General features: G+C 58.5%; 1 protein-coding gene across 1 annotated transcript; it reads right to left on the bottom strand.

The window, feature by feature from the left end:
• Positions 1 to 4,025: 4,025 nt before the first annotated feature.
• Abca2 (ATP binding cassette subfamily A member 2) lies at positions 4,026 to 21,842 on the bottom strand. The gene is made up of 48 exons (XM_003473102.5): positions 21,676 to 21,842; positions 18,912 to 19,005; positions 17,771 to 17,882; positions 17,526 to 17,689; positions 17,195 to 17,319; positions 16,994 to 17,104; positions 16,543 to 16,761; positions 15,887 to 16,248; positions 15,510 to 15,669; positions 14,824 to 14,952; positions 14,563 to 14,730; positions 14,381 to 14,477; positions 14,008 to 14,181; positions 13,826 to 13,928; positions 13,634 to 13,748; positions 13,359 to 13,549; positions 13,122 to 13,272; positions 12,838 to 13,042; positions 12,520 to 12,684; positions 12,240 to 12,420; positions 11,940 to 12,152; positions 11,572 to 11,768; positions 11,297 to 11,479; positions 10,880 to 11,064; positions 10,664 to 10,784; positions 10,232 to 10,468; positions 9,952 to 10,158; positions 9,591 to 9,693; positions 9,183 to 9,502; positions 8,896 to 9,109; positions 8,712 to 8,817; positions 8,523 to 8,634; positions 8,376 to 8,436; positions 8,127 to 8,301; positions 7,851 to 7,966; positions 7,629 to 7,776; positions 7,412 to 7,535; positions 7,176 to 7,308; positions 6,899 to 7,016; positions 6,533 to 6,711; positions 6,320 to 6,461; positions 6,005 to 6,139; positions 5,798 to 5,901; positions 5,626 to 5,718; positions 5,445 to 5,547; positions 5,225 to 5,362; positions 4,908 to 5,114; positions 4,026 to 4,692 (listed from the first exon to the last, which is right to left on the bottom strand). Exons 1-48 carry the CDS (start codon positions 21,739 to 21,741, stop codon positions 4,657 to 4,659), a joined length of 7,302 nt encoding a protein of 2,433 aa, XP_003473150.1. The 5' UTR covers positions 21,742 to 21,842; the 3' UTR covers positions 4,026 to 4,656.
• Between the last annotated feature and the right edge of the window lie 601 nt (positions 21,843 to 22,443).

The raw sequence follows: 22,443 nt of genomic DNA, 5'->3' as shown, positions 1-22,443 counted from the left end.
AGCTACCTTCCATTACAAGCATCAACCAAGGAATTAAACTTAAAAAAAAATTAGGAAATGCAAAGACACAGAAGCAAGATGCAGCTCCAGACTGCCAGCTCCCCAGAGCCCAGGACAATGAGGTGGCACAGTCTGAAAAGCCACACAACAGATGAATGAGGCTCTAGAAAAGAAATCAAATCAGAAATAATTTCTCAGATAACTACAGCGATGGTGACCATATTAAAAGACAAGGTTAGGGCTAGGGGTTTAGCTCAGTGGTATAAGCACCTGCCTAGCAAGCCCAAGGTCATGAGTTCGATCCCCAGTACCAAAAAAAGAAAAAAAGAAGGTTAATGATGCTAGAGCAAATATAGATTTAAAAAATAGATGAGGGAACTGGGTGTGGTGACACACACCTATAATCTCAGCATTTGGAATGCTGAGGTGGGAGGATTGCTGCAAATTCAAGGCCAGTATTGGATACATAGTGAGCTCAAGGCCAGCCTGAACTGCATAGTGAGGCCCTGTCTCAAAAACACCAAAAACAAAAAAACAAAACAAAACAAAACAAAACACCAAGATTACAAAATTGATAAAAATCATAAATGCCCAACATAAAGAGATGGACCTTGCAAGACCATGATTGTGAGTTCGATCCCCGGTACCGATTAAAAAAAAAAGAGAGATGGAATCTATGACATAGATTCAAACAGAAATCCAGCAGGTTAAAAATTCCATTGAAAGTATGTGCAGCAGAATGAGCCATGTGAGGTTAGAGTATCAGATATTGAACACAGGATTTTGGTTAGTGATCATGAAAAGGAAGATTTCTTAAAAACAGCAAGGCATCATGAAACATCAATACAGCAGATGCTGATGATACAAAGGAGAATACATAATCTTGATCAGAGTCAATGAAAAGCAGGAGATAGCATAAGTATAATAAACCTGTTCACAAAAGTATTTGCAGAAAATCTTCCAAGCATGGAAAGAATTTAACATTTAGATAAGAGAGGCATATAGAACTCCAATTAGCAGTGAAAAAAAAAAAGATTCTACACCAAGATATATAATAGCCCAGATTTCAGAAATTCACTACACCTAGGTGTGATGGTGCCCACCTGTAACCCCAGCACTCAGGAGGCTGAAGCAGGAGGATTGCTGCCAGCTTGAGCCCAGCCTGGGTTATGTAGTAGGTTCAAGGCCATTCTGAATTACATAGTGACACATTGCCTAAAATAAATAAAATAAATCCTATGCAAGAACAGAATACTAAAAACTGTTGGAGGGCCAGGGATTTAGCTCAGTGGCATAAGCACCTACCTGGCAAGCATGTGATATGAGTTCAATCCCTGGCACCAAATAAACAAATAAATAAAGCTGATAGGAAAAGAAACAAATTGTCTATAAAAGAAAACCCATCAGAATTACAGCAGACTTCTCAACACAAACCCTCAAGGTAAGGACAGCCTGAAGTATTTCAAGCCCTAAAAAAACTAAACCAAACAAACCCTCCAACCCAGATTGATGTAGTCTGCAAAACTCTTTTAAAATAAATGGAGAGATAAGACACTTCCATGACAACACCTGAAAATATTCATGAAAACCAAACCAGCACTGCAAAATGCTCTGAAGGGCATTCTAGGGTGACATTCTGAGAGCCCCCACAGAATGAATCCATCAGGCAAGGCAGACAATTAACAGGGACAGGGAGGGAACCAACAACAGGGAAATGACGTTAAAAGGGCACATCAGTCCACACAGGTATAACCATCCATGTGAAGGTCTCAATTCACCAATCAAAAGTCAGACCAGAAGAATGGATCAGGAGGCAGGATCCAATGATGTGCTGCACATAAGACACACATTTAATTCAAAAAGAAATTCACAGACTGAAAATCAAACTGTAGAAAACAACACTCCGTGCAACAGAAACTCCAAAAAAAAAACCAAGAGTAGCTATTCTATTTGCAGACAAGGTGAATTTCAACCCAAGACTGATTAAGAGACAGAGGAGGTCATCACTTCTAAAGGGAACAATCAAAGAAGCAGAGATAACAATTGTAAATATACATGCAACAAATACCAGAGCACCAACTACATAAAACAAACATTAACTCACATGAAAAATCAAATAAGCGGGGTTTGGGGATTTAGCTCAGCGGCATAAGCACCTGCCTTGCAAGCAGGCGGTTGTGAGTTCGATCCCTGGCACCGATAAAAAGACAAAAGAAAAAAAAAAAATCAAATAAGTACCAGTACAGTTGCATTGGGGGATCTCAATACCCCACTGTTGTAAATAGATCAAGTAGACAAAACATCAACAATGAAATATTTGAACTGAAACAAACTTTTCAACAAATGGGTTCAGTAGATGTCCACAGTATTCCACTCTACGACATTAGAATACATATTCTTCTCAGCTGCACACAGGAAGTTCTCCAAAATACACCATATATTAGTTGATAGAACATCCAAAAGAACTGAAATTATCCCACGTGTATTATCAGATCATAGTGCAATGGAATTGGAAATCAATGGCAAAAGAAACCACAAGAACTTCATAGACACATGGAAATTAAATAACACCCTTCTGAACAACCAACCAGTAACAAGTGAAATTAAAGAAGAAATTAAACAATAACAATTAAACGATAGTGCCAATACCACATACTACAACTTACAGGATGCAATAAAAGCAGCCCTACGAGGGAAATTTATAGTTGTGAAAACAGAGAGAGCTCAAATAAACAACTTAATGAATCTCAAGCTTCTAAAAGTAGAAGAGCAAGTTAAGCCCAAAGTTTGTACCAGAGAGAAAACTACAAAGAGCGGATCATAAATTAATACAATGGAGACTAAGAAAAAAATACAAAGAATCAATAAACTGAAGAGTGGGTCTTTGAAAGATGACATAAAACCTGACAAAGTCTAGCTAACCTTATCAAAAAAATGAAAAGACTCAAACCCAGGCAATTAGGAATCCTAACAGAACCTTCAGAAATCCAGATCATTTACTCTGAGAAACTGCATTCTAACAAGAGGGAAAACACAGAAGAAAATGGATAGATTCCTATATACATATGTAAATTATCAAAGCTGAATTAAGAATTTAGAATTCTAAAAAACGTTATAAAAATTATAAATGGGGAATATTAGTCAATGAAATTGAAGATGTAATTAAAAGCTTACAAATAAACAAAAAACTCAGATCTCAGGCTCTCCTTCCTCCCAGGGGGTCACCAGGGACCACACCCTGGGGACTGAGAAGCCATCACCCTGCTGCCCACCTGAACCCAGCCCACAACTCTGGAGGGCCTGCTTTGTCTCCTCAGGCCTCTGAATGGTCTACGAGGGGTCTGAGGCTGGCTCAGCCACAGGGCAAGTCAGGACCCTCATCTCACTGCCTCCCTTCCCAGCACACACCAGGCCCCACTTCCAGACCCTGCAGCTCTGGGGCCCATGCCTCCTCATGCTACGGCATAGCACCCTCTCCCCCACCCACCTCTACCTGGCCATCAATGCCCACTGGGGCTGGAGTCTCACTCCCCACCAGGAACAAGGTCAGCTCAGCACCAGACAAAGGAGGGACCGAGGGTTGTAGGTTTAGAGCTAAAATGTGCCTCTGGTCTCCTGTGGTTAGACGCAGGGCCTGGCCAGAAGAATTTGTCACTGGAGCGTGACTGCAAGGTCATGCTGCTGTCCCCAGCTGCTCCCCTCTCCCTGCTTCCTGGCAACCATGAGGTGAGCAGCTCTCCTCCACCAGGCCCCTCCAATGTGCTGCTTCTGCCTTGGACTCAGCTGACCACAGACCGAACCCTCTGAAACTATGAGCCCACACAAACATTTCATTTAGGTTGCAGGTGTTTACCATTTTGTCCCACTGTGGGAGTCACGAAGGCAGATGGGATGGGTGGGGTGCTCTGTGAACACCACCCCAGACCTGTGGTATGAGTGCGGCAATGGAGGAAGTGGTGCTCAGCCCTGCATCTGTCTCCCCATCTGCACTCAGCCCCCGGGCCCCACATGCACAGGCTCCCACAGGCATTTTCACCGTTTATTGCAAACAAACATCTGTGCGCAACGTACAGGTCCGGCTCCCGGGAGGGCGGTGGGCAGGTCCAAGCTGGGTGGAGCAGAGGCAGCAGGAGAGGGGAGGGGCCTGGCTCTCTCCTGGCCACAGGGCCAACTTCCCCCTTCCTGTGACACCACCATCCCCAATTGAGCAAGGGGCCCCTTCTCAAAGCAAAATAAATATGCAAACCTTCCCCAGACCCTAGGCAGCCATCAGCCACCAATACGGAGAACCCTGCTGGCCTACTGGCTGCAGGGTGCTATGGACAAACTCTGTGTACTCTGTGTACACAGAGTAGGATGAGTGGACAAAGGGAACCCCACAGAGTAGGACGAGGAGCTGAGCCAGACCCCGAGGCTTTAAGGCAAAGCAGGGTGAGGGTGTGCTAGCCCAGGGCCGGGCCAGCCTTTGGCACAATCAGCAAGGGCAGCTGCGGAAACCACAGGGCAGGGCCAAGGACGGGCTGGAGGTGGGTGAGGAGCCCCCTGGTCCTGAACCTTCCTCTCCACAGCCGGGCAGGTGGCACCAAGGGACACAGATTGAGCCCTGGTCACCCCAACTTCTGGTCCCACAGGTGCATGTGGGGCTCGGTTCCTCAGTCAGCAGAGCGTGTCTGTGTTGAAGGACAGCTGGGCCTGGGGACAGCAGACAGGCTGGCTGCTGCAATCTCATGCTAGCCCCTCCCTCCACAGCCCTGCTTCCAGCCTTTTAACCTCTCTGTGCTCTGCCTGTCCCCAGTCTTCCAGTTCTCCTCAGTGGCCAGCAGGCAGCCCACTGGCCAGTCCTCCCTTCTCCCATAGCCCAAATTCTGCCCACAATGCCCGGCGATAGGATGGCAGGTACAACTCACCCGCTCCTCCTCAAAGCTGATGAGGCCCTCGTCCTCTGTGTCCAGGTCCTCAGGCTCATCTGCTACCAGGGCCCGGAGCTCAGTGGTGGCCGGCCGGGGCCGCAGCAGGCTGAGCAGCCGGCCCAGGGGGGACTGGAGAGCAGAGGGTGGCTCTGTCTCCTGCTGCTCCAGGTTGTCACTCTGCTTCTTTGCGAAGTTCACGAACACCTGGTAGGCAGCTCAAGTGGGTGCCAGGCGGGGGTGGGGGAGTGGGTAGGGGTGGGGGTGGGGCAGGGCAGGCAGGCTGGGGTCCGAGTGGATATGGTCTAAGCACTCACATTGTCCAGGGTGGTCTGGCTGACTGAGTAGTCCTCGATGCCCAGCACGCCCACTACCTGCTCCATCTTGCTGAATACCTGGGCCAGTGAGATGTGCTCCGACTTCAGCTGGTACTGCACCTTTGTGTGGTGTCGCTCCTACGGTTTGGAGAGGAACGCTCAGGGGTGGCTTGGGCAGGCCCTACCGGCCCCAGGCCCAGACACGCCCACCCACCCCCACCTTGAGCATGGCTTCCGGGAAGTTCCGGTTGAAGAACTGCACCACGTCCTTCACACTCTGGCTGCTCTTGGTCCGCACTGTGATCATGTAGCCGTCCCCAAACCTAGGAGTACAGGTCTCTTGCGAAGTCCCAAAGCCGCCAGCGCCTGTCCCGCCTGCTGCAGACCCCACCCACGCTTACCTGTTCTTCAGGTGCTGGATGCTGCCCAGACAGCGCAGTCGCCCGTTCACCATGATGGCCAGCCGTGTGCACAGAGCCTCACACTCTTCCATGCTGCGGCAGACATGCACAGTTGGCATCTAGAGGGGGCTGGGCCCAGGCAGGTGGAGGACGGGGAGTGGGCAAGGCTCACCTATGAGATGTCAGCACCACCGAGCGACCAGTCTTGATGAGGTCGAGAATGAGGTTCCAGAGGAAGCGCCGTGCCTTGGGGTCCATGCCAGTGGTGGGCTCATCCTGTGGGGTCAGCAGCTGCTTACTGCTCAGCCCTCCTGGACCCACCAGCCAAGCTCACCACGGGGAGGGATTTGACGTACCCACTCCCACCCCTAGGGCTCACCAGGAAGATGAAGGCGGGGTACCCAATAAGAGCAATAGCGGTAGACAACTTCCGCTTGTTGCCGCCACTGTAGGTGCCAGCGGGCTTGTCTGCGTACTTGGTCAGCTCCAATTTCTCCAGTGCCCACTTCACCACCTGTTGAGGATGTCAGTAAGGATGGGGGGGTCAGGAGGCATGGGGGCCAAGTTGGCGTCAAGTGCAGAGGTGTCAGGAGGAAGAATCGGCCAGCACAGGATTATCCAATGCAGGAAAAATGGAGACATGGGGTGGAATTCAGGGCCCTGGGATCAGGTGGGGGATGCCCCGCTGGCTCACCCGAGCCTCATCCTTCCAGGGGATGCCGCGAAGCCGCGTGTACAGCTGCAGGTGCTCCCGTGCGGTGAGCTCGTCGAATAGAGCGTCAAACTGTGGGCAGTAGCCAAGGCTCTGCTGCACCTGAAGCAGCTCCTTGAGGACGCTGGGGACACAGGCTCATCAGCACATGGGTCACACGGTGCCCCCCCAACCCCATCTCCGGCCCGCACGCACCTGTGCCCATTGATGAAGGCCTCCCCGCCTGTTGTGCTCTCATCACCCGTCAGCATCTTAAAGGTGCTGGTCTTGCCCGCGCCATTGACACCCAGGAGGCCAAAACACTCGCCAGGACGCACGCCCAGGCACAGACGGTCCACAGCCAGAATGCGGCCAATCTTTCGAGATTTATACACCTTGGAGGCAAGGGAGCCACCACTCAGCTGGCTCACCCGGCTCACTCAGCAGTTGGGGGCGTGGGGGTGGGCTGGAACCAAGGGCAGGGGCAGAAGGCTCCGCCCAGTTGGCCTGCCCAGTCCCGCCCCCACCTGCCCAGCCCCACCCACCTGTGGCCCCACCCCATCACTCAAGGCCCGCCCCCACCTTGGTCAGGTTCTCAATCTTGACCATGTCATTATCAGCGTCCCCACGAAGCACTCGCTGGCGCTCACTGGCCACATCGATGTCGTCCTCCACAGGCTTGGTAGACACAGGCATGCGTCTAGGGGCACAGGGTGGGCAGTTCCTGCCTCCACACTGCCCTCCACCTGCCCCTGCTGGCCAGCACCCACTGGGCCTCTGGCTATAGGCATGGCACAGAGTGGCCAGTGCCGGGCCTGGCCTGCTGCCCATCATCATCCAGGGATGACCTCACACTCACTGTGGCTGTCGCAGGAAGTTGTACTGGCACATGAGGGTGAGGAAGAAGCCCACAAAGCCCTCAACTGTCATGGCCACCAGCCCACGAGTGACAATGTCCCACTCGAACGGGGACTTCATCTTGTCAAACTGGCCTGTGGGGCAGACAGCTCTGAGGCTCCAGCAGCCAGTGCCTTCGCCTGGGTTCCCACAGGCCTGTCCCCACCCCACTCTGGCAGGCCCACGGTGCCACCTCACCGATCTTGGCATAGTACTCGTTGATGTACTCGTTGTAGGCCATCTCCATGAGCCCGTGGCCCAGGTTGTAGTTGGGGAAGATGAGGAAGCAGTTTTTCAGGTAGCTGTTGACAACTTTCAGGTCCTGCAGGTCCCAGGGTGGCAGGCACAGTCTCAGCACTGCTGCCTGAGGGCCACCCTGCGGCTGCCTCCCACCCCTCCCTGTCCGATTGGCCACCTTGTCATGCTCGAAAAGCTGCAGCAGGAAGGTGGCCACGGTGGCGGTGATGCCAATGAAGAGGTTGATGACGATGAGAAACACGTAAGCTGAGCTTGGCACCTCGAACCAGAAGGAAGCCGGGTACATGATGGGGGTGATGGACCACCTGTGGCAGGTGGGCATAGTCAGGCTGGCCCTGGCCCCGCTGTGACCACAGCCACCTGCAGTGTCCCCTCTTACCCGTAGAGCAGGAACAAGGACAGCACCGCGGGGAAGTTGGTGGGCGATGTGTAAGCGGGCAGGTCGAACACAAACAGGATGAGGACGCAGCAGGTGGCAGGGACCAGGTAGTTGAGCTGCAGGGGCAGGGGCAGTTGGTGAGGAATGGGGGCAGCTGACGAGGACTGGGGGCGGCTGACAGATCCAGGGCAGGTGGTGGGTCCAGGATGAGTGGTGAGAGGTGGAGGCAAGGACAGGGACTGGGACACGGACAAGGGGCAGGGTGCAGGGACACACCATATCCCACACATAGTTGGCCAGCCAGTAGATGACAGGGTTGCAACCGCTGACAAACTGCAGATGCTTGGCCTTGGTGGACTTCTCAGCTACCAGGAAGACCACGAAGCTGGCCGGCACGAAGGACATGGCCACAATGATGAAGATGGCAATGACCACGTCTGTGCCCTGCAGCCTAGGGGGAGGCGGTGGTCAGCCAGGCACGGCACCCAGAGTGAGCAGATCCACCCCCATGCCTGCCCCACCTACAGGTAGTCCAGGGAGAGGCTGGCGCTCGTCTTGTTCATGGGGTGGTTGGTGACGGTGATGCCTGCGCACAGGGAGGGCGTCTCAGCCCCTGCTGACCTGGTACCAGTCACCCCGCCAGGCTCCCCGAGCCCTTGGTGCCCAGCTCACCATAGGCCGCGGGGTTGCCTTTGCTCTTGGGTAGGTTGGCACGCAGGATGGCGTTGTTGAGGCTGTTGAGGTAGGTGGGCATACTGTGGTAGCCCTTGTTGTTGTACAGCACCTGCAGGAGGAACGGGCTCAGAGAGGCCCCAAGTGGGCAAGTGCCAAACACCCCAGAGCACCCAAGCGGCTGCTCACCTGGGCCACCCTGCGTACTGCAATCTTCCGCACCATGGGTGGGGCCCGGGTACCAAATGAGGCCGGGACGGACTTCTGGACATTACCAAAGGTGATGGCGCCATACCTGGAGGTGGGCAAGGCAGTGAGGCCAGGCAGGTAGCGGCCAGCAGCCCCTCATTGACGACCACCCTAGCTGGCTCACCGGTGCAACCGGAAACGGTCAGATGTGAAGAGCAGGTATTCAGAGACATTGTGGCCTGTGATGTCCATCAGGATATCACCTGTGACCACTCGCATCTGGGGTGGGTGCCCACCCACACTGCTGGGGCAGGAGAAGCCGGTGCCCTGGGTGGAGCAGGTACAGCGCACTGGCTCCCGCACCAGGCGTGGCAGGGAGGGTGCGGATGTCCACGTCTCTGTGAGTGCGACATTGCGAGGTGAGACCGAGCCCTCCTGGCCTGCGCACCCATAGCCCCCAAGAGCCCGTACCTGACCCAGTAGTGGGTGGTAGGGAGGTGTTCGAGGGTGGCAGCAGGTCCTCATCCAGGGACACGGGTGAGTCAGATGGCGCAGGTGAGGGAGGAGGTGGCACAAAGTTGGATAGCGGCACCCCCTGCGTGAAGGACTCCAGACACATGCTGTCGAAGAACCGGGCGGCCAGCACGCGTGACTCCCCACTGCTCAGGTTCAACATGGGCCCCAGTGAGCCATTGGCAGGAGACTTGAGCACACAGGTGGCACCCACGCCTGAGGGCAGCCGGAACGTGCTCACCAGCTGCTGGGGGCTAGCGTCCGGGGACAGCCGCAGACTGGGGAGGAGAGGGCACCACACTGTGAGCGGAGGCACCAGTCTCCCCGCTCCGCCCCCCAGGGGTGTCTCCCTGGCAGTGGCCTCACCGGTATTCCTGGCGCTCCTCATTGGCATAGGGGATGAAGTTGCCACGGGGCTGGGTGTAGTTGTGGTACTGGGAGGGTGACAGGACCAGTGGGGGCAGGTCCCCTGCGGGTGAGCAGGAGCCCCTAAGCAGGTTCCAAACACCAGCCAGGGGTCCCCAGGCCTTGGCGCCTTCGTCCCATTGCCTGGATTGCCCAGGTTTGGGTCTGGGCCTCCAGGAGACAGGACTTGCCCAAGAGCCCCTGGGTGAGATCCAGAGTGGGCATGTATCCCCTGGGAGGCTTGAAAGAGGGCCAAGGAATCGCTGGGGCTGGATGTCTGCTGTGCCACCACCCCACCCTGTGCCAGCCCAGGTGGCCGTACCGATCTCGGGGACAGACAGAGCCACAGTCATGGCCACGCAGACGAAGAAGGCAGGCAGCAGGATCTGAGAGCACAGTGCTTTGGAGTTGCGGCGGGCACAGTGGAAGCGCTTGACCAGGAGTCCATGGAACTGCCGCACCTTCAGCCACCAGCCCTCCAGCTTGCGGCTGCCCTGGCCCACGCTCTCAAGGGCCTCTGCCTCAGCCTCTGCAGAGAAAGGGTGGCTCAGCAGGTACCCCATGCCATCCGCACCCACCTGGCCTCACCCAGCCAATCCCACCTTGCAAGCTGACATTGTCTGGGTCCTGCAGGTTGTCGAAGAGTGGCCGGTAGTCTCCATAGACATCAGTGTAGCCAGCTCCCTCGTCACCGCGAGCAGAGCCCACGGAAGATGCCGACTGCAGCGATGCCTGGGACTGGGTCAGCTCTGAGCACTGTGCCAGGTTGCTAGAATGGCTCTCCCCAGACACTTGGCCCTCCGCCCCGGGCAGCACGTCCTTCCTGGACTCCTTCATGTCTGCCAGGCCACAGGGAAGAACAGAGCTAGGAGGAGCTGAGGGTTACCTTCTCCCCAGGTCCAGGTCCCAGACTGCACATGTGTCCAGGACCACTGACCACCACAGCCAGCCAGGAGAGCTCTGAGACTGGGAGGAGGAGATGCCTGCTCCTGGGTGAGTGGGGTAGGCGAGCCAGTGGCATCCAGGGCTCTCACCGGCCTCACTGTTTTCCAGGGACTGGTCCTCCTCGGACACCTTGAGAAACACCTCCTCCAGTGTGGTGTCCATCAGTCCGAAGCTGCTGAGGTGCAGTGCGTCCAGGCTATGCTCCAGGTGCTGTAGGAGGTCAGGGTGAGGCCAGCACTGTAGACACCGGGCAGCAGTGCTCCCCCTTCCTCCCCATCCCCGGCCGCTGAGCCCTGTTCTCATACCTGGAAGAGGCGTTCGAAGGCCCCCTTCTTGGCCGCCTCGCTGGGCAGGATGTAGGAGAGCTCAGTGCTCGTATCGGACACCAGCAGGCAGGACGCCACGTGCTTGCGGATGAACTGGGATACCTGGGACTCTGAGCAGCTGCTCAGCGGCACCCGACCTGGGGGGCTGGAAGTCAGCCCTGGCTCTGGGAAGGAGGAGAGGGGAACAGGCTCACTGGAGGCGGGGGAAACAGGCTCACTGGAGGCCAGGAGAGCAGAACCCGCTGTGGGAACCTGATTAGGTCAAGACAGGAGCGTGAGGGAAGCAGACCAGGCCCACTGGACAGCCTAGGCCACATTCCGCCTCCCTAGGTGGTCTGAGGGTGGGGTCCTGGGGTGAGGGACCCTGAGGCCAGCTAGAGCAGCCTCAGCACAGACCTGGGGGGGCCCCTGGCTCGGCAGGCCGCTTGACCAGCGTGAGGCGGTACCCATCACCATAGGCACCCTTGAGGAAGAGTGGGGAGCCGCAGCACTTGAGCTTCCCATGGGAGATGATGGCGATGCGGTCCCCCAGTAGGTCGGCCTCATCCATGTGGTGGGTGGACAGGAGGATAGTGCGTCCTGGGGAGGTCGGGACCCGTGGTCAGGCCCAGTGAGGATGGCCAGAGCACCTGCAGAGCCCAAGCCAGCCTGGCACCAATCTGCCTGTGTACCTGGTTTATACTTCAGGATAAGGTCCCAGATGGCACGGCGGGCATAGGGGTCCACACCTGCCGTGGGCTCATCCAGGATGATGGCACGGGAGCCGCCTACAAAGGCGATGGCCACCGAGAGCTTGCGCTTCATGCCACCCGACAGCGTCTGCACCAGCGAGTGCCGCTTGTTGGACAGCTCTAGGTCCTCGATCATCCTGGGGATGGCAGGAAGGCCACAGGCTGACCAAGTGCCAGGCCTCTGCCCCACTGCCTGTTCTGAATCCAGGTGCTGTCTTCCTCTGCCTCTGTACCTCCCCAATTGTGCCCCGCCCCACACACCGTAGCCCTTCCCACGCCCCCCCCATTGTACGGCCCGCCCCACCCACTTGTCCATCTCCTTGCGGATCTCTCCCTGCGCCATGCTCTTGAGCCGGGAGTAGAACCACAGGTGCTCCTCCACCGTGAGCCGGTCGAACAGCACATTGTGCTGTGGACACATGCCCAGGTTCTTGCGGATCTCATCCATCTCCGTGCGGATGTCATGCCCGTAGATAGTGGCCGAGCCCGAGGTAGGTGGGAACAGGCCAGTCAGTATGGACCTGAGTGGGCGGCAAGGTCAGGATCCAGCCCAGCAGGGACCCCACCACCATTCTTGCATTGAGGGAGGGCACCGCCCCACTGCTCACATGGTAGTGGTCTTGCCCGCGCCGTTGTGGCCCAGGAAGGAGACCACCTGGTTCTCGTAGAGGTTGAGGCTCAGCTTGTTGAGGGCCAGCTTCTTGTCATCCTTGTAGACCTTGGTGAGCTTGTCCACACACACAACCAGGGGCAGGTGGGTGGGCTCCTCCTCCATGCCTCTGGTCTCCTCTGTACAGAGCCTCAGGTTAGCAAAGTCTGGGCAGAGCTGAGGCACTGCAGGACCCAACCCCAGCAACACTCGGGCCAACACTCGGAACCACGCCTCACCAAAGCGCCGGTTCTCCATTGCGCAGGCCTGGTCCTCCTCCATGATGCTGAGGCGAGGGGCACGTGCCCAGGGCCAGCTCCACTCCCATGCCTCTGTCCGCCCACTGCCCAGCCAGTAGGACTTCTGCAGTGGGAAGTACCAGGGCCGAGGCAGCCCGTACATGCCTGGGGGTCGGGGAGGGGAGGCTGACCCAGGGCCTGGGGTGATCATGCATCACCCCTGCTGCCTATAGGAAGAAGCTGGGAGAGCTGGCCCCCTTGCTAGCTGGGGACTCTGTCTCTAGCCTCTCCCCTGCTCTTCCACACCCAGGTCAGTACCTGGGTGCACGGCCTCGATGTACCACGTGAGCACGCCATAGACAACTGCGTCCACCATCAGCATGGTGACCGCGAGGAGCAGGTTGAAGTCATCCCCTTCCACTGGGGACTGGTTGAATGTGTGCCACTGGATGCCCACGCCTGCCACCTCATACAATGCAAAGTACTTGGAGCCCAGGCCAAAAGCTGTCGTAGACATCAGAGACTGAGAGGACAACGGTGTCAGTGTCAGCTGGGGTCACCCAACCCCACCCTGGCCCCGCTCACCTGTCCCTGACCCTCACCGCAATGCACTTTTCAAAGGCAGTGATCTTGTCATGGGCCACCTCCTCTCGGATGGCCACATACATGTAGGGCACATAGCTCAGGAAATAGATGATGCCGCCACAGGCTGATGCCAGCTTGGCTTTGGAGTATAGCACGGACACCAGGAAGCTGCAGCAGACAGGTCAGGTGATATCAGCGTGGTTCCAGGGGGGACCTCATGATGCAGAAGCACCCCCAAGCACACCATGGCTCACCAGAACATGATGGTGGCCACAGCATAGACAGCGAGGAAGAGCCAGATGAGGAGCACGTGGCTGTGCAGCAGCACCTGGCCATACTTGAGGATGGCTGTGAGTGCAGTCACCGAGATAGACAGCTGCACGAAGCCCGTGATGAACCAGGCAACCCAGTGCACGGCATTGTTGAGGCCCATGGTCTTCATCACCTAATGGCGTGGATACAGGTAGGTGACCAGGGTACAGTGCCGGCTGCCTGGCCCTGGGTACAGGCAGGGTCACCCGCGGCCCACCTCCTTCAGCCGGTGCTCCTTCTCTGCCACGATGTGCTGGATGGTCATGGCCACCGAGTACACCCAGGAGATCACCATACACAGCGGCATCATGTGCTCGATGACGAACAGGAAGCTGGGGAGGCCATGGGTGTAAAGGGCTCCGTAAGGCCAAGCCCGCATCCCCACCCCCGCAGGCAGGCCTGCACTCACTCGTCCCGCGTATAGCAGGGGTAGGGGAACATCTGCACGTAGTTTCCCGGCTCCACAACGTCGTGCCCCACAAAGGTGTTGATTATGGCCCGCTCCATCATGTCTGTGGGGCGAGGGACAGCGGTCAGCGCCCAGGCCTCCCCACCCACCCCACCTTGCCCCAGGCCTGACTGCACCCTCACCCTGGATCCACACAAAGCCATAGAGAAAGTAGAAGCGGCCACCAGTGTTGGGCCCCGGCCGCCAGTAGGCACGGCGGATCTCGTTGGTTTTCTCAGTGAAGCTGGAGTTCTGGCGGATTTTGTAGTGCACGTGCGGAGGTAGCGAACCGTCCTTCCGAGTCTGGAAAATGACGCCTAGGGGCGGGGTGGAGCAGGCTAAGGGTGTGGTTTCTGACATGGGCGTGGTTATTTGAGAGTGGGGCATGGCCAAAGCAAAGTAAAATCAAGAAGGACCTGGAGATGGGACCAGGGCGGAAGGCAAGGAGACTCTGCCTGGTAGGAAGCAGGGCTGTGGGGATTAGGGGCAAGGTGTCTGTGGGTCAGCACCACTCACTGGCAAACACGGTGACATTGTCTTGGTAGGCCTGGTTGAGCGTGTAGTTGACGATGCTTTCTTCATCGGGAAAGCCCTTGAAGATGTCTACGCTCACCTAGTGGGGGGACATCGCTGGAGCTCCTGGGCAGGTACAGGGCTGGGGGCGTGGCCTGCTGGCTCTGCATGACTCTCCCGCCTACCTTGGACATGAACTGAATCCAGCCGCAGGCAGCGTTGTCAATGGTGTCCAGCTGCTGCAGCAGGACTGTGCCATTAGGCAGGGAGAAGTTGTCCTGGCGCAGGGCGGGTGGCAACTCCTCCAGAGACAAGTTCAGTGCCTCGGGGTGCAGCCGTAGATCTGTCACGTACTGGGGGTGGAGGGCTGGCTCAGCGGACTCCTCTCCGGCCACCCAGGCACTGCTCAGGGTCCTAACCCATCATCCCTCTCCCGCACTCCACACCTGCTGCAGCCAGCGCAGGTGCTGCTGCAGCCGGCCCTGCTCCAGAAAACTTCGGATCTCCGCTGAGATGTTGAGCCAGACCTGGGCATAGTGAGTCACGTTGCCCACGAAGGCAAAAGTCTCATTGGCCTGAAGAGGGAGATAGCAGAGGATGGGCTCCAAGAAGGACCCCAAAAGCATGAGAGGGGTCTCTGCTCCCTCGCGGGCCCTCAAACCAACCACACCCCTTTCTCTATGCCCCTCCCACCGTGTCCTTGGGGTGCTCCGAGGACCCCTCCCCTCTCCTTGTTCTAGGGACTCTTGGACCCCGGGACTTGGTCCCACCGAAGCCTGCTCCCTTCCAGGCCAGTTGGCTTCCTCTGACCAGACAGGTCTTTTCCCCCAAAAGGGCCCCTCCCATGGCATGGGGCCCCACAGTCTTCAGGCAAATCCTCTTTCACGCAGTAGGGGGCGCCCCAGTGAGCGGCCAAGGGAGAACAGCCAGGGGCCGCTGCACCTTGAAGCCTGGAGCTCCACCTGCAGAGGTGTCACAGCGGAAGTCGAAGCCGGGGCACCAGGTCTCACGTAAAGCCCGCCTCCTGTGGGGATCCTACAGACCCGTATCTGCACATGGTTCCCAGCCTACAGGCCCCCTCCCACACCTTTCCGGGCCTCTGGCTCCAGCCGGGAAGACCCAGCTCATGCACCTTGAGGATGACGCGGTCGGCTTCTGAGCCCGCCGGCGCATACAGGATTTTGGGGTTGCTGGTCATGAGGTGCACGAGAAGGCCGAGGTTCCGCTGCTCTTTGCTCGTGAAGCCCAGAGAGCTCATGTTGCCCCTCCGCAGCGCTTCGGGTTCGATGGTTCTGGGGTAGGAGGCAGGGCTTCAGGGAGGGCGGGGTTTCGCGGAGTCGCGGGGCGGGGCGCCAAGCCCAAAACTGCTTGAGTGTGATGTGGGAAGGGCTGAGAAGGTTGTGGGGGAGGGTGGCCGCCAGCACCAAATCAGACCTCCAGGTGAGGGCAGCTGGTCAGGAAGGCCAGGCCCGCATCCTCTTGGTGACCCCCACCACTGCTGCGACCTACCTGTTGTTGCCGCACAGGATGGGCTGCAGACCAGCCCAGAGCTGCACGAAGGCGGAGCACTGGCCCTGCAGCACATCCGGGGAGGCTGGTGCTGCGGCGGCGGCTGGGACACTCTCCTCGGTGGTGGCGTTGGAACTTGCTCCTGGTCCTGCCCCCGTGCCATTGGCTGTGCCACTGGCTGGAGGAACTGGTGTACGACCAGTGCAGGCGCCTTGGGGGAGCAGCAGGGCCAAAGCAGACAGCACATCCACATCCTGCAGAACTTTCTGGGCGTCCATCAGGTCTCCGAAAAGCGCCTGGAGCCTCCGCGGGGGTGGTGCCTGCTGCTGGGCATCAGAACTGTTGGGGGCATCTAGGCCCAGCTGGGGAGAGATGTGTATGGGGGGTAATGCAGACTGCAGTGAGGGCTTCGCGTGGTGGGGGACTGTATTTGGTGACCAAGGTCAGGGAGGAATGGGGAGAAAACCCGCAAGTACACAGCTGGGGAAGGAGGCAAGAGGGGAGGCTGATGGGGGCTGGAAGCGCAGACCAGATGTCAGATGGGCAGGGACGTGAGTCATCAGCAGGCACTGAGTACCCAGCACAGACCCCCACACAGCTCTGGGGACCTAGCCACTCCCCCAGCCAGGCTCTCTGGCAGCCAAGGCCTTACTTACCTGCTGAGCAATCTTGGTCACGTCCAGCTGGTTCCGGAGCACTGTGGCCAGTACAGCAAAGCGCTGGGCACGTGCCCCAGCCTGCCCACTGCAGACAGCATTCTGGTAGTCCTGCAGGGCCACCTGCTGACCCTCAGGCATAGTGAGGATCCGACTCAGGTCCCCAGAGCCCGGGGAACATGTGAGCTGCTCCAGGAGGGTAGGGGCCAGCAGCAACTCCTGCAGACGGGCACACGGGTTGCACAGGTGAGGGGATGTCACCAGGAGACCAAGGTTCCATCAATTTGAAGGCTGCTGGGTTCCACAGTGCAAAAGGCCCTCAAGACATCATCTTGCCACCCTTCTCATGCCAACTCCCAAGAGGAGCCTCCCATTACTGAGAGTCAGGGCCTTTAGGCAGGACCCAACTAGAGGCAGGTGGCACATCTCCACCCACGGACGGGCCTCTCACCTCCATCTGGAATAAGGGCCTGCTGCCCAGGTGACTCCAAGGCTCCTGACTCCTGGGGAAGCCTGACTTCCTATCCAGGTTGGGCACAGGGCCAAAAATCAGGTGGTAGACCTGGGGGCAGGGGGTACAGCTTAGCCACGAAGGCTCCAGACCCTTTGTCCCCCTGCTGCTGTAATCAAGGGACACAACACCCTGTCTCACCTCAGGGGGGTCCACATGAGCAGCCAAGAGGGCCTGCGCTGTGCTGTTGGGCAGTGACAGGTTCTGCATCAGAAACCTCTGGAGCTCTTGAGGGTTCCTGGTCACCGAGTCCAGGGAGAAGGGCACTGGACAGGCAGGTGGATGGGGCTAAAGGCTGGTTCTGACCTCAGCGAAGTGATCCCAGCCCCTCAACCCCAAGTAAGTCAGCCAGGCCTGCTCTAAGTGCTTGTGTAGGAAACAGGGCACTGTGTAACGCAGGGGCTCAGGGGCACAGGCTGTGACCCAGGGAGACTCTGCAGAGTTCGGTCCGGCACCCCAACACACAGCGTACCTGCAGATCCATCTGGGTGGCTTTCCCAGGTGCTTGGGCCCAAGGTAAGGGCTTCCAGGTGCTGGCGCAGGGCCTCGAGCTCTGAGCCCAGGCTGGGCCGTGCAGGGTCAAACAGATTGCCCTCTTCCACCACTCGGTTGAGGCGCTCCAGCAGCTGGGTGACCCTGTACCAGCACAGCTGTCACCCACACAGAGGGGCTGGGGGCAGGGCTGCCAGCTCCCAGAAGGCGGGGACAGGGACTCACGTGGAGTTGGAATACTGCAGGAAGCCAAATTCATCCCGCTGGCCATCAGGACACAGTGACTGCATGACAGGCAGGATGCCAGCAGACGTCAGGGGTGAAGCCGTGTAGAAGGCTGGAGGTATTGGGGACAGGAATGAGCGGCAGGCAGAAGTAGAGAGGGAAGGATTTAGAGAAAATCAGGAAGGAAATGTAGCTGCAGGACAGAGACCAGGTTGGGGACAGAGCACCTGACCCCTCAGCTGTGCTAAGGCCAAGGATTCTGGTGCATGTGACTCTAGTAGGTCAGAAGTCGAAGGGCCACCTGCCACGCTTTCCCCTACACCCCTAGCATCATTCCTCTCAGCCAGTGCAGGACCAAAATACCCTGGAACCACCCCACAAAAAAAATTTAGGTGGCACTGCTCACAGAGCCCAGGAGAGCCCATGTGGACCCCCACTAGACAGTGGCCTCTGACCACTTGGGTCACCTGGTTAGCAGCATGAGTACAGGAGCCTGCAGGAATCTGAAGGGAGAATGCTTAGGCTGACCCAGCCCAGGCCAGTCCAGATGCCACCTTCTCCGGAAGACATGGCCAGGCGACTCCCCAGACACATTAGTGGTGGGGAGATGCCCCCATGGCTCAAGCAGGGTGCCAAGTGTGACCAGGCCTGCACCACTTTTACTGCCCACACCCCTCCATGTGACCATCCACCACCCTGGCTGTGAGCTCGCCACTGCTGCCACAGAGAGGGGCTCTGCAGGACCCTGCCAGGTGGGCTGGGAGGGCTGTTAATGCAAGCAGGAGGGATGCTCAAGCTGTACCAGGAGGCCCCACCAGGCCACCCTGCAGCTGCCACCTGGCCAGCACAGAGACAGCTGCTCACTTACACACTGCATGCGGGCCGGCCGAGGAGGACAAGACACCATGCGGGGTGGGGACAGGTCAAAACAGAACAGAGGAGACCAATGAGTGCCGAGTTTGCTAGGGACAGGAACCAGTGTCATCTCTAGCCTCCGTGGCTGGCCACAACCTCCATCACCATTCAGGAGATGCGGCCAGGACCATGTGGGGAGCAAGTAACACGCCTGGGGAAGAACAGGGTGGACAGGGCACCCACACCTCTCCAGCCCTCCTGGTCCCCACTGTGCCTGCCTTCTCACCTTCCTTCACAGAAATGGTGGGCTTCTTCTGCCGCAGCCCCAACAGGATGAAGAAGAGGACCAGGGGGATAAAGATCTCGAAGGCCAGGACCCACTGGAAAGAGCAGACCAAATGAGGCCACAATGCAGGTGCCCAGGGTACCCACTACTGCATGAACATGTGCTCCCCAGGCTCCTTGCAGGCCCAGCCCAGCCCAGACCCCCCACCCTAGAGGCCAGAGACATCAGCACAAGCCCTTTGAGTCCAGCCAAAGCTTTAGTCCATCCTAGTGCAGCAAGGTGGGCATTGTTCATTGCCGCCTAATCAGGTCTCTTGTCCCCTAGCCCAGGCTCTGCTAGCCATGGTGGGAACCACTTGCTTCTGAGGAGCCTCAGGGCCAGCAGAGACAAATCAACCAACATGTGGTCCACCTTTTCTTGTATGTCTGCCAGCTCATCGCACTTCCCAAATGCTCAGCCACATGGACAGAACTCTGGAGCCACGCAAGCCAGATGCAGGCCACCTGCCTGCAGCTACCATATACCCCTAGGGCAGCCTTCCTCTCTGCCACTGGAAAAGGAAGGACTCACTGTGCTGGCTCCACCCTACCCAGGGCAGAGGGCCAGTCATGCTTTGGGGGAGCTGCTATAGCCCAGTCCTCTGACCCACAGGCAAGAAGGGATCTCTGTGGAGGATCCCTTCCACCCTCACCCCACCCAAAACATCAGTGTCCTGCGTGGCCACCCAAGCCCCATCCCAGCTGTGCTCTGACAATAGGGCTCTGTGATCTGGAACACCATGCTGTGTGTCCGCACCCCACGCCCGCCCCAGCCAGTGCCAGCCTCCACCCCCTTCCCAGCCAGCAACCAGGCCAGGGCCAGAGAGGAGGTGCTATGGGCACCCCAGCGCTGCAGGACCAGCACAGGCCACACACCCTGGGTGAGGGGAGTCAGAGGCAGGGTCCCTGCCCAAGTGCTGCCCTGCCCACACTGCCCTGCCATGGGGCACCTCCACCACTGTAACTGCAGCAACAGGCAGGGCTGTTCCCCATCGCCATAGCAACAGCTGCGCATGAGCTGCAGGAGGGGGAGGAGAGTCCTGGTTGGCGGGTGGCAGGCAGGTGGCCACAGGGGCATCTGATTACAGACAGGTGGTACAGGTCCAGCTCCACCTTGGGGCCCCAATTGGGTGCCTACAGGTGGACAAGCCTCTGTCCCTTAACACCAGCCCTGTGTCCCCTTGTTGTGCCAGGGACTGGATATCTCTCTACAGAAGCTGACTCCCTCCTTGTAGTCTGAGCCTCCTACCTATGGGGAACACCTGCACCTGCACCCCAACTACTCAATGACAATGACCCTGCCCCCACTAACGGAAGCCTGTGGCTCCAGGCCATACTCACAGACAGGAAAACTGAACCACAGCTCTTGAGAGGTGGAGGAAGCTTACAGGACAGACAACCCAGGGCTCGGCCCTTCCTGACACTCAGCCTTGAACAGCTGGACCCCTGGCCCCTGTGTGCCACAAGTGGGGCAGCACAGAGCCTCCACCCACCCAGGTCCTGCCTAGAACTCAGCTCCAAAGTCCAGGACCTGCCCAGAAAAGGATCCAGCAGCTCAGCCCCTGTCCTCCCTCACAGCAGTGGAGGACCTCCACAGCTCCTGGAAAAGTCCCCAGGGGCACAACCCAAGCTAGAAGGCAGGGCCACTGCAGGAGGCACCAAGCACTGCCACCTCCTTACCAGAAGGCCCCAAGGCTACTGCTCCCTTCCTGAGCCCTGGGGTGCCCACTAAGTGTGAGAGCCACAATGCCCCTCTGCTCCTGGCCCAAGGGCCCTTCCCAAGCATCTGCCTGGGGCTAATTCCAGGCCTGCTAAGAGGCGGGGCTGCAGACCCAGACCTCCAGACTTCTTGTCAGCTGACCCTGGCTATGGGGGCAAGGAGTGCCCCAAGTCTCTCTCCCTACAAGGGCCAGGTGAGCAAGGGAATCCTGTCAGGCCATGGTGGTGATAGCCATTGCCCCCTCTCTATGCCCAAGCTCTCTGCAGTGGACTTTGAAGCCCTTCCCAAGGATGAACCCAGGAGGCAGCAGAAGTGACCCACCCCAGACCTGGGCTTCAATACTCTGCCCCCTGCTCTGGGAAATGCTAAGGGCCCCTATAACCTAGGCTGGCCTAAGGCCTCTCTGGTCTCCTGACAACAGGGAGGACAAGTAGATGCTGGTGAACACCCACAACTCCTGCCCCTAACAGCTCTTGTGTCCTGTGTGCTCTGGGCCACGGGATCATCGCCCTTAGCAGAACCCGGGCCATGGAGAGGCCTGGCGTCTGCAAATGGATCTGCCTGGGGACAACTGGCCCCAAAGGACAAAGGTGTGTCGGCCGAGGCTGGCACAAGGACATTAGGATGGTGAGAAAGCAGGAGCCAGGGCTGTGGACGTGCCAGGAGTGGGAGGCTGGGCGGAGGAGGAGAAGGCCCGGCGGAGGAATGCGGCGGGCACCAGCTTGCCCAAGGGCAGAGAGGCAGGGAGGGGAGGCCGGGTCCCCGCAGCGCTCGGCGGCCCAGGGCCGCGGATGGGGCGGATGGGGAGGAGAGGGCAGGCTGGGCCTGGCGCCTCCATGAGCTGCAGTCCGGGCCCCACCCGTGGCGACCGTGACTCAGCCGCCCGGCGCAGGTGTATGCGGGCGGTGGAAATCCCGGGACCGGAGCGGCAGGCGCAGGGCACAGGGCACGGGGAGGGGTGGGCGCCGCACGGGCACGGGGACGCGGGCGGGCCTGGCGAGCTCACCGGGCTCCGGCGCTTGAGCGTCACGTTTTTCCAGAGCAGCAGCTGCAGCTGGTGCAGGAAGCCCATGGCGGGCGCTCGCGCCTAGCGCCACGACTGTTCCTCTGCGCGCCCCACCGGGCCCCGCCGCCCGCCGCGCTGCTCGGCATCGCCCGCCCGGGATCGGGGCGGGGCGAAGGGACCGGACCGGCCCCGCCCCGCCGCCCGCGGCCCCCGCGCCTCCCCCGCTTAAAGGCGACGCCCCACGCCCGCACCCGCGCCCGCCAGAGGGCGCCCGACCCGCGCACCAGCCCCGCTCAGCGCTCGCGGGAGTGGAGCCGAGCCCGCACCCACTCTCCTCCAGGGGCTGCCGCCCGAGGCGCCCAAGGGGTCCCTGGCTGTCTCCAGCTCACCCCTCACCAGCCCTCTTCCCGCGTGTGCGGTGGGAGCCTCCTGTGTGGATGCGGCTCCTCCGGAAGCCCCCGCCGCATCACCACCGAACTGCTGAGACCCCTGAGGGCACCCTTAAAGACCGAGTGACGCTGACTGGGCCTCTAGGGTAGAGCGTTAGTGCTTAGGGTGTAGAAGCCGGAAGAAGGATTCTGTGGCCCGCAGGTCCTGGGGCGCAGCGCTCAGCCAGCAGGCAGGTTTCCCACAGGAGCTTTGCGTTTTTGTCATTAATGTTTTTGGGGTGAAGATTGAGCTGGAGGTGAAGATTAAGCCCAGGGTCGTCTCCTTGCACAGGCTACACAAGTTGTCTACTACTCAGCTATATCTCTAGACTTTGTTTTT

Source organism: Cavia porcellus, unplaced genomic scaffold, assembly GCF_034190915.1.
Source record: "Cavia porcellus strain 051 isolate PalLab524CR breed Dunkin Hartley unplaced genomic scaffold, mCavPor4.1 scaffold_49, whole genome shotgun sequence".
In the NCBI taxonomy this organism is placed as follows: domain Eukaryota; kingdom Metazoa; phylum Chordata; class Mammalia; order Rodentia; family Caviidae; genus Cavia; species Cavia porcellus.
This window is presented reverse-complemented; position numbering and strand designations above follow the sequence as displayed.